Here is a 17,674-nt window from a genome sequence, read left to right on the forward strand (position 1 = left end):
CTGTCTGAAGTCGTAAGTTTGCTGTTATGCGTTCCATGCAGTTTACACCCTTAAGCCTCTGACGCCACTGGTCCAGGGTAGGTGGGTGGGGTTTGAGTCAGTTTACTGTGATCATTTTATGTGCAATTAATAGAAGAACTCTAAGCGAAAACACCAGTTTTTTCCTTAAATCGCTTGTTGATGCTGTACCCATAATAAATTGCTGTGGATCAATTGGTCTGTTTAATTTTAAAATCTCACTTATTTGTTTTTTTACCTCTTCCCAGAATTTCATCAGTTTAGGGCAGTCCCAAAAAATGTAGGAAAAGTCCCCCATTACGCCACAGCCCCTCCAACACAGGGAAGAAAAACTGTTTTTTTTTTGTGTGTGTGTGTGTGAGCACAGAACACGGTAGAGTAAAACCGAAGCTAAGATGCATTTTTTCAAGCTAGTCGCAGGTATCAGTCTGGGTGTAAATCTAGCTTACCCTGTTAAAGACGGGTAGCATCATGTAGAGCTTCTCCTCTTGCTCCTTCTGGGTCATGTGACGAGGAGGGTGGCAGAGCTCGGAGAAGAGGCGTCGCAGGTGCATGAGGCCCAGCGCGTTGTCCTGGGGGCTGCACTCCTCCTGCCGCGGCCGCCCCATGATCCTCTTCACCATGTTCATCTTGAGCGGCTTCGTCAGGGCAAAGGCAGCCCTGCGGGGGGGGGGGAACAGGGCAGAAGTTAGTGACGTAACCGTAGGGGGGAGCCTGCATGCTCGATTTTTATTAAAACCGTATTTAACGCACACATATAAGGCGCACCTGATTATAGGGCGCGCGTTTTATATACGATCCACGCCCGCACTTACCCCTTTAACGTTCTCATGGTGTTCTCTACTACGTCGTCTTACAACAACAACACACACAGGGCGCACTGCACTATAGAGCGCGCCGCACATTTTGAAGAAAATCTAAGACTTTTATGTGCGCCTTATAGTCGTGAAAATACAGTATATCTAAAATGCCATTGGACACAATTAAAGGGGACAGACAGAGTGGCTAAAAATGAGCTAATTCACTTTTCATAACCAGAATTTGACATTTAACACACAACTTTCGTTTCAAAATGAACAGAAAAATCAAGAATTTACCAAACAATGTACAGGATGTCACCTGAAAATCAGCATGAAGTTAAAAAAAAGATTTACGAGACAGGTAAATTAAAATTAAAAACAAACTGTCAAAAAAGGTTTCATTTAAAAGGCGAGAGAAGCGTTAAGCTGTAATCTGATTAAATGCGATAAAGGCCTTTATCAAGGGAAGGTTGCTGCGTTGCCGGAAGGCCAGAAATGGATGCATGCCAAAAATGAAAAGGGACAAAAATTTCCTTTCATTGTCATTTCTTTTAAATTCAGTGAAACAAAGTGAGGCCATTCTATGTAAATACACTTTATGGGAATAATATTTGATGGAGGAAATATGTCAGTGTTTACACCAAATTTAGCATTTTCATATGCACCAGGAGGTATCATAAGCAACAAAGTTGGCAAATAAAGATGTATGTTGAGTACCTTCTAACTCTTATGTACGGTGTTGTAAACGAGAAAGGAAAATATTCCCCTTTAAAAATTAGAAAGTTATTTAAAACATTGTCCAAAATTTCTCGAAAACAAATAGACTCCAAATTGTGGAGAAAAAAAAAGATCATAAAACTAGTTTATTGAAAAAAAAGTTTATAACTACATCAATGACATGTACAAATAACAAATATGCAAGGAATGGCCCAAAAAATTACCATAAAACAACCAGATAATCAGAGCGGAAAAAAAATTAACCGCAGAAAATTGGCTAGCGGCTCTGAGAAAATGGCTGTGAAATTAAAGGGAAAACGATGGGAGGCATTTTCCGAATCTATCCGAGTTTGGCTAGTACGAATACATTAAATCAGTGTCGCTGTCACACAAGAACGGAAATAAATAAATCCGTAGGATAGCGAGTTGAATCTCATAACCGGCGTGTTATATCATGCAATGCCACTAGGGTGCACGAGCGAGACAGGTCCCCCCGCGATTATCTCATTATCTGCCATGTGATTCGATCGATAACCGTGAAGAGCCATGATAAAATTGCACGCAGGAAATATTTTCAGTCAAAAGAATTATTCAACTTCTGGGCTGGAAGCAAATACAAGTTCCCGGAATGAACCACATGAATTGTGTTGTGCGCAACATAATTTTTGGCTCATTTAACATTGGAAACACAATCTATTAATTTAAGGAACTTTTGTGAAGTTTTTTTTTTTTTTTTGGGGGGGGGGGGGGGGGGCATGCAAGGAAATAATTTTATTCAAGAGCAAAAAAAAAAACACAAATCTAATTCTTTTCTTCTGGTTTTGGTGCAAAAAAGTGGGAAGGCTTACTAGTAAAACACAAACGGTCATAAAATCTACAAATTTGTTTATAATTGAATTGTAGCTGTGAGCCATTAGGGAATATTCTTAAACTTATTATTTTGGTATTTCTAAGTTGTACGACTGAGGACAAGCACGTTGAACTGATTTATTTTAAATATATGGTGCTCTTGACTGACACGACCCAATTGATCCACAGTATCTAGTTCTTGGAAAAATAAGTCCAAATATAACAGTCATTCTTTTTTGCTGCTGTTCTTTTTTTACATAATTTTTAACTGTGTTTTAGTCATCCTTTTAAATTCATTATTAGTTCCCTCTTTCGTCCTTGTCTCCCTTTTGCAGGCAAAAAATGACGAGGCTCATTTTTAGTTAAGACCGTTCTCCTTTATACCTCGCTTCCTGCGTGGCCTAAAACAATTTGCCATCCCCTCGCTTAGAGACGGTTGCCAGGAGACCTTGCAGAGGAGTGAAGACTTCCAACGCAGATAAACATCCACGGACTTAAAAAGAGCAGTGACGGTCTGAAACGGCAGATCGTCAATCTATAACGTGGCTGCACTGATGTGCTGTCATGGGCACTCGAGCACTGGTGGACTAAAAACAAAACACTAAAATAATATATGATCTGTCAGAAATCTAAATTATCGACAGTACTGGCTGTTTATATATGTGAGCAATGGATTGAACCCTTTCAACCCCACAGCAACTGTGACTCCCTGCTGTTAGTCAATCTTTTATTTATGTCTATTGCTTATTTTGTCCATTCCCCGATAATGAATATGTCATACTGGCCTTTTGTGACTATACCTGTGATTTACGCCCACTGATTCGACAGATTAATTTTGAATGTGATTCTCTGGTGTGCACCGACAAACATCACCCACGGCAACCGGTTTGCCACCATCTCATTTGGACAGCGATCGACCAACCGGGCCAAGATGAGCCAATACCAGCCGCCGCTGATTCCATTGGGGGTCATCGGAGAGCCGATTGGACGTTAGAAACTTTAAATTGTACTTAATTCTGAGCATCAATCAATTGCAATGAATACCGCATTTCATGCTTGACTGATATTTTGGCTTTGGGGTCAATGATTTTGCGATTTATTCACTGGACGTCATTGTCTGGTCAACAAATGCGTGACTGAATGATTTTTTTTCTGAACTGCTCAGAATTCATCTCATCTGAACAGCACTTTAATGAAAAGCACTTTATAAACATATTCTGGATTATCATTATTATTATTGGTATTGTAATTATCCACGGGCCCACCAATACTGCACCAATTACATGGGGTGCGAAATATTTGTGAGTAGAAAAACTGGTGTGTTTATAGTACAAAAAAAAAAATGGGTGCATGTTTTTATATACTGAGTATTCACATAGAAAACGTAAGGTTGTGTTTTGATAAGTTGACAACTTAAAAACAACAGCGTCAGCTGCCCGTCGAGATCTAAATCAAGACGGTCAACATCAGACGTGCTCAGACTGAGGTCCTCCATCTGACCAAGTATCAACATCCGCCTGGGAACATAAGGAAAACAAAACCGGCAGATCTGTGAAATTTTCATCAACCGATAGCAAAATTGATCCGTGACAGGACAACATCGGGCTGCAATCGGATGTCTGACGTATCGGCTTGATTGTGATTGATTTGATGGAATTGGCTGACTAGAGCGTCGCATCGAAAACTGCCCTGGACGCTGTCCTGTTGTTCAGAATGACATCGACTGGCTCCGCGGGAGGTTAGCGGTCGGAACATGCCGTGCTGAGTTTGCACCCACTCGACGTCTAACCCTCCTCTCCGGACTGGTGTAGTACGCCAGAGCGGATGGCAGCTGGGCGATTTTCACGTTTTACTCTGAATTTCTGGGCTGCGTCGGCGATGACCACTAACAAAATGATGCTGTGGTGAGCATCATGGCCGACATGGCACTGCCGGCCTTTCCGTGACCCCGCAGTCAGCGTCTACTCTACGGCTGGTTCTCTAAAGGAGACAGAAGACGAGAACATGTGCACGTTTGTCAGGCTCCTCCACCAGGTGGAGTTTGGATCATACCAAAACACCCCGACCATGGTGGGTACGAACAAAACCCAAACATTTCAACATGGAATCTGCTCAGGAATTGAAACTCAGGTCATATAATATCCTTTAGCTGATTCAAAATGTGTTTATTCATCTTTTTTGCTCATTTGTATGTTTATTTTCAATAAATGTTTGCTGATTAGAAAAGTCTTTTTGGGTGTAATTTCTTGCTGCATATTAAGACTTTATTTAATGGATTTTCTAATAACTATCTTCAGAGTTTTTTCATTTTTAACTGATATTTACCCGATTCATTAGGTTTAAAAGGACACAGTTGAAAGCTGGTCAGTGTTGGCTCATGTTAAATACATTTCTTCCGAATAACTGAGCGCTGCAGGGTGAACGTATCTGGTTTGAGTAACAAACAGCGTAACATCAGCAGAAAAGGCCGCCTGTAACTAGCTAAGATAGAAACTCAGGAAACTGACTCGGCAGCTCAAAAAGCTGCTAGTCAGGAAGTTTTTTTTTTTCTTTTTGCTGCATGTCAGAAATAAGGAATCCAAAACCCAAAGTGATTTATAAAAATATCCAGGCCACTGCACCTGGCCCCTGAATCATTGTTTAAAGCTATGAGTCATGCAGGGAAGAAAAAGTGATGAAAAAAAAAAAGAAATATGAATGATAGAAACAAGTGGGAGGATTTCAGCAAGTGTCTCTTTTCTTGTAAAGAAACACTATATAGTTTGATCTGGATATACGTGAAAGAAATATAATATGTCATAAGTAGAAAAGATATGTATATGTATATTTTCTTTGAATGCTAAATGTTTAGATAGCTATTACAGACGAACCATCGGATGGAAATCTGATGGACATCAAAACAAATATAACATAGCAGTTAATAACAATAACAAGTGGATATTAATTGGATTTTTTTGGATATTCATACTTGCTTTGCAATGGAGAAAAAACTGTTAATTGTAATATTTTTTTGAAAAATTAAGTGCTCTTTCATTGTTGTCATCTATGTATGAATTACTGACGGTGTGTACACTTTGCACAGGCTTATGTGAATGCAAGGTGAAGACGACGCTTCTCATGGAAGTGTGTATACTTGCTAAGTTGGTAAAGTCAACAAACTGTTGCTGAAAAAATGAATGCATCTGTTTTCTGGTCTGATTGTCAGCGTTTTTTTGGTTTTTTTTGGCAGGGGTTTCATGATTCATGTGATTTTTTTTTTTTTTTTTTTTTTTTAACACTCGTATCAGTGCAGATTTTGAATCGGGGCGACAGCGAACACTACCGAACCCTTTCTCGCATGGGGAAACGTAATAAACCACAGATCTTTTGTAATGTAATAACAGCCTGACTCAGCTGAATACTGACGTACATCCCTGAAAAAAAACGTCTGAACTGGATCCTGAGATACGAGTCACGTGGCAACTGGAGCTCGGCGAGGGCCGGAACCGCAAACTGAGGCCAAACATATGTCATGGGAGTCAACATAAGGATGAGTGGGAGAATCAACAAAGGGAGAGGTGTTTGACTCTTACCCACACACAAATGCAGGATTACAAGTCACTCCACCTACTTAGTAAGCGGCAAGCAGCTCTCAAAACAAAAACGGAAAAAAAGGAATCTGGGATCGGGATGTTTGTCCCTCTCAGTCAGCACCAGGCTACCATACGAAGATGGCGTCGAATCCCTGTGGACGGGGAGGATAACCCTGGCCGCAGTTATGTCTCAGTGTTTAATTTGTTTACGCTGTAAGGGAAGAGCTTGAGAGAATCCAGAATTGACTTCCTCAGACTGTTAAAAAGCAGCTGCGCGGCGTGGACTGAGGTTCAGCCGCTGCCGGAACCACTGGGGTCGACCGTCTCACGTTTCATCATATTGACAATAATGCATTCATTGGGGCGGCAACCGAAGATCATTTATTGCCGGTCCATTTGAAGACTCTCATCTTGCACAAATGATTTGTTTTGTGGTCTATTTGTTTTTCAAAGCCTTATCCAAATGGCACTCAATGCAAAAAAAAAAATTAGAGAAAGGTAATACTCAATGAGCCTGTGGCAGAAATTATATTTATCATTAAATGCCGACTCAAACCGGCGAATAAAATGAAACAATTAACTTAAAAATTGGTGACTAATAACCACACATTTAGAACTAAATCAATCTAAATTGCGTTTCAAAGACAAAAAACAGAAACTAGTAAAATAAAGTCCTCGGTGTGAAGTATGTTTTCAATTCAGGACGTTATTCTGAAAGTGTTTGATTAATGAAAATAAAAAGGATGATACATGATTAGATTTTAAATAGGGGTCACTTTCTACATGTCCAGGACTGGAATGCAAAATTTGCTGTCGGCGGTCACAGAAAGTCAGATCAGACTTCAAACATCAGCTGAAAATTACAGATCAAATCGATTTCATCATATTTCTTGTTATGATGAAAGATTAGCACTGATTGGATTATCCGACATGTGATTACCTTAAAACTCTGGTCAAAATGTCTGTACAAAGGGCTTCTGCCTATCAGATTTTTTTCCTAGCGTTGTCTATTTCTGCTTGATGTTTTTTTTGTCCGAATGCCACTTGAATTTTTTTTTAGTTTTTTTTTTTTTTTAAATGTGACCATCAGCTTTATTTAAAACGGGCCTGTGATCATGCGTTTGTGTCTCCAAACCGCAAAGATTCCTTATTTTTAATTACAGATCTGGAAACGTGGCCAGGAAAAACAAGATGCCCACACCTTTTGGCAACACAACCATCAGACTTCCTCCAGAGACAGCAGACTGCCTTCATCCGCTGAATGTTGAAAAAAAAAAAAAGGTACATCGACTAAAAACTGGTCGAAGACACAAAATCAAATACTATGTTTGTGCACAATTCAGATTACGAAAACTTAACCAAATGAAAAAAAAAAACATCCCATGATTCCTAAACATCACATTTCAGTCAAAACAGCCCTGGGATTCTGCATCAATGCAACAACAACAGTTCGCATACAACAAACTGTATTATTCTGCAATGCTGAATTTATTAATAAAACTTTTTGTTGCTGAGCAACGAGTCGAGCGGTTACTCAGACGTCGGCGCGGTCCTGCGACGACCTCCATCATGTGAACGTTGATTCTGATTTAGAAGGCCAGGCAAATTGCAAAAATGTATTTTTCAGGTCGTCAGATTTGTCAAGTGAGTCATCCACAGGCAGCGGGAAGAAAAAAAAAAAAAAAAAAGTCCGTCAACCAGACAACACTTTGAGTTTTTCCGAAAAAATAACCCCAGCGATACAACAAAAAAAAATATTTGCGGGAGGGAGGGAGACCTTCTGCCCTGCTGTCGATGGACGTCAGATAAAACAAAAAAGGCTTGAGGGCGTTTTGTTGCAGTTTTGCCGAATAAATGTAGCTTCAAAATGCCTCTGAACAGAAACCTGTCTTGCTAATACGGTGTGAAGAGAGCACTGCCTGCATCTCTTGGAGGTTAAAGTGAAAATAATGCCTTGTAACTAAAAGGTGCCAAAGCCAAGGAGAAAAAGTGACAGACCGCTTCCGCGGTTTACGGGACAAGCCACACAGAGAATCGTCAGCATCCGGACAAAAAGGTGTGGTTAGATGGTTGTCATCGTCATGGCGACAGTGAGAAATTGGATAACGTTTTGTCGCAATATAAAAACCTGCAGAAACCTACATCAACCTGCTAAAACTGGTTGGAGAAATTGTTTGCTTTCCAAAAAAAGAAGGCTGGATATCCGGCTGTTTTTGCTAGCACGTCGATGTGAGCGTGAACACAACGCGGTAAAATCTTAAATCTAGAGAGCACGGTTCCTACACTGAGACTAACAGTGACACTTTACTCGACCTTCTCTCAACACAGGGATGGGGAGGTGTGGGTAATGCCTCAATTTCCTGCATGTTAAAAAAATCAATCATACCGTATAATGGTTTTCAGTCTACAGCTAATTTATGCAACCACAGCTTTGGGATCTCATCTCATCTCGGTCGGAACAAAAGGAAAATTAGCCAGCGACGTCACCGGAACGTCGTCTCTTCGGCGCTTGAGAGCCAAGCTAGGCCCCCTTTTTTTTTTTACCGCCGCCCCTCCGTCTTTTTCAAAGCTTTTCTTTTAAGCGGATGCCAATTTCAGTGAGCGTCTCAAAGAGTTTCACACCAACTCCTGGGAGATGAAGGCAGCCAGTGTCCTGGAAAAGCCCGGAGTGTTCAAAGGCCTGTGTGGTCGCTCCCCTCCAAAAAGTGATGTAATGAGAGAAACGTCTCCCGGTCTGACAGTTTACATGGGTGGGTGGAATCCGGGGAGCTCCGCTGAGGAACAACGCGCCGGGGTTTTTGACGGGAGTTACATAAAGCGAAAACTTGAAAAGGGAAATGCAAATAGGATGAAGGCGGGAGGGGGCGGGGTGGTGGTGGGATCATGCCGACTTGAAACTTTCTGACTTCAAGTGACAAACAGCCTCTTTATAAACCTGTGCAGGCAGTATCTCGCCGCCCTGTCAGGATGACGGCAACGCCGGCAAAGTGAATTTCAAACCATCGCCGCTCACTTACATCTAACCGATTTCAAGGGATGTCTTTTCTGATTCTATGGTAACGTGTTACTTGTATTTTTCCAGAGTTGTTTCCTGTGTTTTATTTTTTTAGGTGATTTCTTGTAGAGGTGTTGTGTCGTGGCTATATGAAAGAATTTTTTTTTTTTTTTTTTTTTTGCTCATTCTTTGAAATGACCGGCGGTTAATTTTCAGATAAATTTTCACTGAATTGTACAAGCTTTTTAATGAGATGTGGGTTTGGGGAGCAGTGTGGGGTTACTTCTTACTATGTTTTTCCAGGCAGCTAACCAGCTAATCTGCAATAGCACACTGTTTCCCAGGAGGGGGCACAAGTATCCAGTTAGCCACAAATTAGCAAACATTTTTTAATTAACTGACTATATAATCATGTACTTGATATATGTTTCCTAAATGATGTCTGGCTCTAAATTACAGAGAGGAGGGTAAGCCTCAAATGACTGCAACATGTTTTTGTTTTATTATCACCCGTGTGGTTGTAACCCGAGCAGCCCGGCAAGAAACAATTTACAGGCCGACAGGCCCGGACAGGAGTGGCATCGTCTGTCGCCTCCTCCCTCCTTAAAAGACACCGGGCCTCAGGCATCACCTCGACAGGTGAAATCTCACCTGTTAGCACCGTTGATGTTTAACAAAAATTTAGACCCCCCCCTCCTCCCAAGACCACCTATTCTCACAAATACAACTCCATGATGACGCTGTCCTGCAGCTGTTTATCAGGATGTCGCAATTATCATCACCATGACAGCGACTAGTTCTGTGCATCAACAAGCCATTGACTATAACTTGGGTGGAAGACGCCCAGACACAGACTCAGAATTCTTTTGTACAATTTGATCAATATTCACGTTTTGGGGAATCAATATTCGAGATGGTTAACTATTTAGAGCTGCACAAGTGACTAAAGGATTCAGTTAGACAGCAAGTTATTTTGATAATTGATTGGTTTGAGTCACATCTTTAGATGCATGAGGGTGTTCTCTTAAAATCAATGACCGACGCATTTTCACTATTTCGATACTTGATAGTCTCCTCAGCAATCTTCTTTTTTACCATCCTCTTGAAGAACATGATTACCGAATCGATTTCCATGTCGTTTCAATTCATGATTCCACTTCTGTGCTTTGCTAATCGCTCTTTGTAAAGATTATTTTGACTTTTCTGGAGGCAGGAATCCAAGGCTAACTCAGAAGACGATGCCGTCAAGATATTTTCCAGATGATGGGGACGTCACCATGACACAGCAGTTCTGTTTTTCTGAATATTTATGAGACAATTCATCTGAAAGACATTGATGTGACAGGAGACAAAAAAAAAAAGAAAATACCTCTAAAAATTACAAAAAGATGAAGGAACTGATTTCTTAAATTTCTAGAATGTCATGTAAGTTAAATAAAAAACAAATCAAGAAGGTTGGTCTTCACTTGTACTTCAAAAGTTAAAACATGGTGACAAAAGATCTCTTTGTAACGATTGGGGTTAGGGACCATCCTTTATGAATAAATATTGATTAATTTACACATCTGACAACTTTGTACGCAGACCAATTTCACCAACAAACCATAACAAGAACCATAACCATCAATCTTCAGTATTTTATCACCGAGCAGCTACAACTGCACAACGGACCCGTGGTGTACTCATCACCACCTGTAACGTAAATATCTATCGCCACAGAAGACATGGCACCTCCTCGCCGTCGTTTTACGAGGCGCTCAATATTCTCATCTGATGTGAGCAGAAAAAAACACAACAACCTGATGTGATTTCAGGATTGAGAATCGTGAAAAAGGTTTGCCGGCGACAAGATGGGCATGGAATAACAAGCCTGGTGGATATCTGATCCAAAAAAAGGGAATTTGACGTCCATCGTGTAAAGACTGCGCTTTACGTTAAGACCTAAGCCATAAAGCGGACTCGCCACCCCGGAGCCTTTTTTATAGCATCTCCAGAGACAACAGGGCATTTATTACATGCATCGACTCCCACTGCTTCCCCTGACGGCGTCCTGCACCGGTTTCTGGTGATGATGGTGATAAAAATCTTATTACACAACCACCACTCGGCATCCTGCTGCCTAAATGTAGAGTAAACATGTCGGCGGGCGTGAAAGCGTAGGAGACGAAAATCAACAAATACATTTGACGAATGTAACTAGGTGAGGCTAGTTAGCGACAGTAAACAACCTCCAGAAGCCGCGGAGACAGATTTTTTTTTTTTTTTTTTTTTAATCCCCCCTACCTGCTGTTTTCTCTGCGCCCGGCCAACATCTCAACTCATCGGCGGCAGCAGCAGAGCAGAGCAGAGAAAAATATCCTGTTATATACCGAATGCCAGCTCTGCTCTCTCCCCCAAACCTCTCTGTCGACGGGGAGACGCAGCAACAATGGTGTCATGCCTGCCCCTCGCGACGGCGTGAGAAGGGGAGAGGCTGAGCGCCGAGGGCATGGCTCGTCTTCATTGGCAGCACCAGAGGCTTTGTTCGACAGCCAGCCGACTGTGTTTTGTGTGTCTATGCTAAGTGTGTGCGCTTGTGTGTGTGTGTGTGTGAGTGTGTGTGTGGTCCGCCGGGACTGGCACAGCTGATCCCCCCCTGACACCGGCGCTTTTCGAGAGAGGAGAGGAGGGTGAGGGCTTTGGCCATAACACTGGGAGGAACGTACCATTCTGATGAGTAATGGGAGGGAGATATGGAGTTTACCACTATTTTGCACAAGTGCCACACTGAGTCCACCTCCAGTTGGGGAGTCAGGCGAACTTTCCTGACGCTGTACATATATGATCGTTGAGGACTTTGGCAAAAATCACAAAATTCATCAATCGCACTTGTCCGAGAGGGTGGCATTCCCAAGACAGTCAAAATTTCGAATGTCCTGGTTGGGATAAACCAGCCATAGCGCCCAACGATGGATATTGTCACGGCATGTTAGCTTAGAAAGTCAAGCAGGAAGGACAAAATTGTATTTTTCTAACCATCCTTCAAAAAAAAAACCTTTGTTAGGCTGCTCAAACAAACCTGACCGAATCAAGTCAAGGGAATGTCGTCAGCCAGCTTCAACTATCTTAACCACCAAGCTGAGCCAAGAAATGAAGCAGAGAAACAAGAATGAAACCCTCGAGAGCCTGGTATTTATTAGTCACATCCAAAGGATCCAAAGAGTAAGTGCGATAATTGATGAACCATTTGCATTGGCCGGCTGGCAGAGCATCCGACATTTCGGTCAGGTTCTTGTCACATGACCATGTTGATATCCACCTTTGCACCATGGATGTGCAGAAGAGTGTGGATGCAGGGTAAGGAGTGGGGCCTCCATTCATCTCCATGAAAAAATGCTCAGTGCCACCAGCATTTAGTGACTACGAGACTGGATATATTAGCTCGGTCCAACACATTTGGGTCAATGGAACAGAAGAACTGGAGACCTCCGTCAATTAGATCAGGCTCAGCCCCGAGCTTTATGAATGGTGACAATTTAACTGAACAAACTTTCCAATTGTTCTCAGGTCCGAAATAAATCAAAGCAACGGGTCATTTCAAGGGTTGTCGCTCTCGTCACAAATGCATCCACCCTTTTGCAGCAGAGTGTTTTTCAAATGTAAGTCAGTGGCGCTACGGGCAACATAGTCAGAAATGTTGGCTACCACAAAAATGTGCATCAGTGCTTAGGTTTTCCTTGAGCAAGCTTGGAAATGCAAACATGTTTTGAAACCTCTATAGAAGAGCAAAGTAGGACCCCCACTTGGGAACATTCTGTCTCTTTTTTTTTCCCTGTGAAAGACGGGGAACGCCACAATGTTATGGTGTGCGGTGTGGCTGAAGGTCAGATTTCTTTCTTATCTGGGAGTATCCCAATTTTCTCCACTCTTACTGAGACCTTGATGGGCTGAGAGGTGAGAAATGTCCAACCAATAGGCGGGACAAATACAACAATAACAACAAAGCGGCGAAGGTCTTGAACCAGCTGATTGTATACTTTGCCCTCTTTCCTCGTGACCCATCACAAACCACCTCTTCTCTTCCAGGGGTTCGTTCTGTGTTCCATCAGGTCAAAGGTCAGATCAGGTGATTTTTTTTTTTTTTTTGTGCAGACATTTTTATTATTAAAGGTGTTCCAAAGCATCGAAGCATCTGACCTTCCCGGGAGCTGTCAATTGCCTCTGGCTGGTCATTTTCAGAAAAGCATTTAATGTTTTGAGCCTGGAGGTAAAAAAAAAAAAAAAAAAAAAAAAAAAAAAAGTCAAAAGCAAAAAAAGAAAAGGCATAGCAAGGTTTGTGGCCAAAATATTGATTGTGATGAAGAGGTAACGTGAGACCAGAACCTCTTTCTGTGTGAACAGTGAGGTAAAATGATAGGAAACTAATCCTCCCAAACAAGGATTTCTGGAAGTTTCAATACTTTGATACGTTCTCCGGTTAAAAATCTTGAAAGTAATTAGACATTAAAACAACTTGTTCTTTCAGTCATGCGGTTCTATACTGTCGCTATAAAAACACATCTGGAATCAGATTTTCACATTGCATAATCAGGTGCGGCTAGGAAGTGACACGCTGACACGTGGTCTGTTTTTGTTTATGTGTCAAGGGTCAGAGCCTTGCTCTCATTTTGAGGTTATTTTCTGTATATTTGCAAGGGAAATCATAGTCTTACACAGAAACAGTTGAGTCCATTTTTAAAACCTACTGCTGCTGAAGGACACTGTAGTCGTGCATTTAATTACAAATGTAACAAACAACAAAAAAACATTTTGTGAGCTCTTCTTTTGTCCATGTACGAGATATTGCATATTGTGTTTATTTACTGGTATCAAATTCTGACATCCAGAGACTGCTCCTGTCCAGCGGGGCTAAGGTTTCCTCTTCCCTTGTCTACTTTTCGAGTTTTTGTTTTCAGCTTCCCATTGTGCTGCTTCCCCTGGAGTCAGGAGAGGGGGGAGGAGGTTGTCCTTAACTGTTTCCAGCAGGGACCGAGCGAGATGGACGCTATGGAAATGAGGCCGGCAGGAAGGCGATCAAGCAGATCAACCAGCCCGGCTAACACAATCTTCCTCTCGATACACCACCGACGGCAAGGTTGCAGGTGTACTAGGATGAGGAGAAAAAAAAATCCAGCGACATGTGATTAAGAGTAGCCAGAGAAACCTGTTGTGCTGAAAGACCCCGAGGCGGTTTCTGGGTAACTCCAATCTCTGCACGCTGAGGATGTGATTGCAGCGTCTCTGCTCTTACCATACGGGCCTGCATGACAGAGCGAGGCCAAAATTTCAAAAAGATGTTTGTTCGCATTATACTGGCACTCAACCAAATTAAAAAACATTAAATAAATCAATGAATTAGCATGTAATTGGGACAGTCTAACTCAGTGAGAATGAGCAAACACAGCTGAGGAAATCCACATAAGATATATTTAAGTTTAAGATGTCTGACACAGCTTTAATTCAATATTTTTCTTTTTTAAAGATCATTTTCTGAACTATATCTGTCAAAGCAGCTTCCAATTTCTTGATACCTTTTTTCCCCTCACAAATGTGCAGGTCTTCTACGGGTCTTACTTTTGTTAATTTCTGTAAATTAATAAATTTGGGTGAATATTTAGGTAATTTTGGATTTAAGGCTAGTCATGGGTCATTTCTTAATACTATTTTGAGAATTTAATATGTTATTTTATTTTTATCACTAATTTTTTTGCATTATTTCTTGGTGATTTACAAGAGAAAAAAAAAGGAATCACATTTATACAACATGTGATACAAAGAGACAATTTGGTTCACCCCGGAGTGGATATATGTATATCTAAATGATCTTTATATTCAAGTACACACTCATACATACATCTATAATCGTAAAGACAGTAGTTTTGTGGATTCCTGACATGCACGCCATCCCCTGAGCGATTATTAAGATTTAATCTCCACTGGTTTAGAACTGCCCTCTGCTTCCACTCAACAATGACAATCAGCTGGTAAACTTCAACCTTGTGCCTGGTGTGTGACATGGCATCTTCATGAAAAGACACAAGCACACACACGCAACTGAAGCTTCCTCTTTCTCCAGAACACCTTTACCAAGACCTGAAAGCTCGCCGTCTGCATCGGGAAGGAAATTAACACCGGCGTTGGTGCTGCATTAGCTTACAGATTTCATCTGGCTACGCTGCTATGCTAAAATCAATAACGAGGCAGCCACAAAAAAATGGTGTGATCTGGGACGGCGATCTTTGTTTATGCACGCGTGTGTTCTGGGAGAAGCCTCAGGCAGACTCCTGTTGATACCCAAAACCTTTCCAAAGGGAAAATTACAGATTTTGTCATAATAATGAGCCAATGTGTTGCGGAGGTGGCTTGTTTCTCCCACACTAACACCATGTCTTCTCAGACAGAACAAAACAGAAAGAGAGAGAGAGAGAGAGGGAGCATGTTAGAGCCTTAAAACCTGGATTGCTAATATACTGTTCTGCTTTTGAATTCATTAAATAAGACCGCTGGAATCTAGGGGGTCAAGGCTGTGCTTTTCATCGATATCTTGCGGTGCGAGAACCGGTGGAATGGCGTGCAAAGCACCGCGGACCCCTCCGTGCTTCTCTGGCGGCTGAAAACTGTGATACGCAATCTCGCAGTCTGTGTCCCCACACTGCTGGTTTAAATATACGTCAGTTTGACCATCTGGGTGTTCTTCATACAAACATTCACTATCTCATTCACACACCTGGACAATTTTAGAGTCTTCAGTGAGCCTACCGGTGGATTTTAGACGGGGAGGAAGACGGGAGAACCTGGAGAGGACCCCGGCAGGAGAACCGGGCCGATGCAATCGAGCAATTTTCTTGTAAACTTTGAGTCATTTCACACACATTTTGTTCAGTTAACAGAAGCCTGAATAACAGCCTCATAAATGACCATAAGCAGTCCATTGCCCGCATATCATCTGAAATAAATAATCCACATTAAAATAATTCACGGCCGCTCTAGTGGTTCTCCCGCTGTATCTCTCCCCTGACAGCCAAAGGTAAAAAGTTGACCGAATGAGGCGTGTGAATTTATACATGATAAATATAAGCAGAGTTGATTGAGTTGTAAGTGCGACCCCAGAGTAAATTCAGTCCGGCGACCGTGGCCGATGAAGCAGAAGCTTCACTTACGGTAGACAACAGCAGTTTTTTCTGCAATCTCTAAAATCGCAGCGGAACTGAAACCAGTCGATGGGTTTTCTCCTGAGTTTTTTTGAAAAATAGCGAAGCTGGAGTTTGAGTTCTCTCATTTTTGATTAAACCCATTGAACAGAAAGTGAGACATCCCCAACAGATACGGGCAAGTGCTCCAACATGTAAAATATTGCTGGATTTTTAATAAACCTGAAGGAGGATCGTAACCGTGCCATAAATATGGTATAAATATAATCATTCAACCACAGAGAGCTCTTTACTATTTACCTTTAACAGCCGTTCTTTGAAATATTTAATTCTGTCCTTCAATCCAAGGTTTTGATCCAGCACAATTAGATTCTTGACTTTTAAAAATTTATGAATTTTTTGTCTCACTTAATCAATGACTTCCATCCACTATTTTTAAACAAATAAAATTAAGCAGTTTTTAAAGCAGGTATGTAATATTTAAGATCATATGGCTGCTGATAGGTATATGTACCTACACATATATATATATATATATATATATATATATATTTAGAAAATTTGGGATAGTAATTTTTTGACCACTTTTGTTATCTAGGTTTCTTTACTAACAGTCCCTGAAAACTCACTGGAATATTAAAAAAAACAAAAAACAATTTGAATTAATAGTGTAACTCTAAAGAAAAAAAACTAATCTGAAAAACTGGAAAGACATTCTGGAAATAGAAAAGAAGAACAAATGACCTGAAAATCAGGAAGACTCTTACAAAAAAAGGAAAAATTCATCAAAAACAAAAAGATGTGTTCAAAAAGACTCATACCAGCAACAAACTCTAAAAAAATCAACAAAGAAATGTCAAAATAAAAATTGTATGACACTAAAAAAAAAAATACTGAAATATACTGAATAACAGCATTGATCCGTCATCTAAATCAAATTGTCTGAGAATTATAAGTACCCTTTAGCATAGAAAAGAGAGAAGCTGCAAAAGAAAATTAGCAGAAAAAGAAGCAATTACAAAAAGGAATTAAACAACTCATCTGCAGAAGTGTTTAGTTTATATTTAGCTTAATAATATCTAACTCAAATGTTAATGCCAAGACCAGGATGATGTCATGATTAGATGTCAGCATTTAATATATTTAGAATGGTGCTGGTTTGATCCATTTCTTTGTCCGACCGCAAAAAGAAAACATAAGGGACACAAAAGCGAAACTGTAAAAACCGATACTTAACATGTTCACCCACCACCTCACCGTGGAAACCGTAAATGACGTCACTCTAGGCTTCCTATTTGGTTCCCCCTTTCCTCAAACTTTTCCTCTCGCTTCTCAATGCTGTGTAAGACCCCGAACGTCATCGTGGATGCCAACGCCCCATCTTCCTCTATTTCTCTCAGAGGGGAAGCAGCTGATCAGTCATGAGAGCGTGACATTTTTCTTTTTTGTTCCCAAAGACGGAAGGGAAAATCACCTCCGGGAAAAGTGCGGAAAATCAGCCTCCCAAAAAGAGACAATAAATATCATGATCGATGTTTTTACGGTAAAATCAAT

General features: G+C 41.0%; 1 protein-coding gene across 2 annotated transcripts in view; it reads right to left on the reverse strand.

Moving 5' to 3' along the window:
• Positions 1-17,674, reverse strand: part of wdfy3 (WD repeat and FYVE domain containing 3) — a 98,661-nt gene that overhangs the window by 77,867 nt on the left and 3,120 nt on the right. For both annotated transcript variants that reach the window (XM_086169171.1, XM_086169172.1), the window contains exon 2: positions 468-678. In XM_086169171.1, the coding sequence (XP_086025297.1) occupies positions 468-647 (180 nt within the window). In that variant the 5' untranslated portion in view covers positions 648-678. The remainder of the gene's footprint in view (positions 1-467; positions 679-17,674) is intronic.

The sequence above is a fragment of the Fistularia commersonii genome, chromosome 22 (assembly GCF_037954325.1).
Source record: "Fistularia commersonii isolate RoL2024-O1a breed Wild chromosome 22, RoL_Fcom_v1.0, whole genome shotgun sequence".
Classification (NCBI taxonomy): Eukaryota; Metazoa; Chordata; class Actinopteri; order Syngnathiformes; family Fistulariidae; genus Fistularia; species Fistularia commersonii.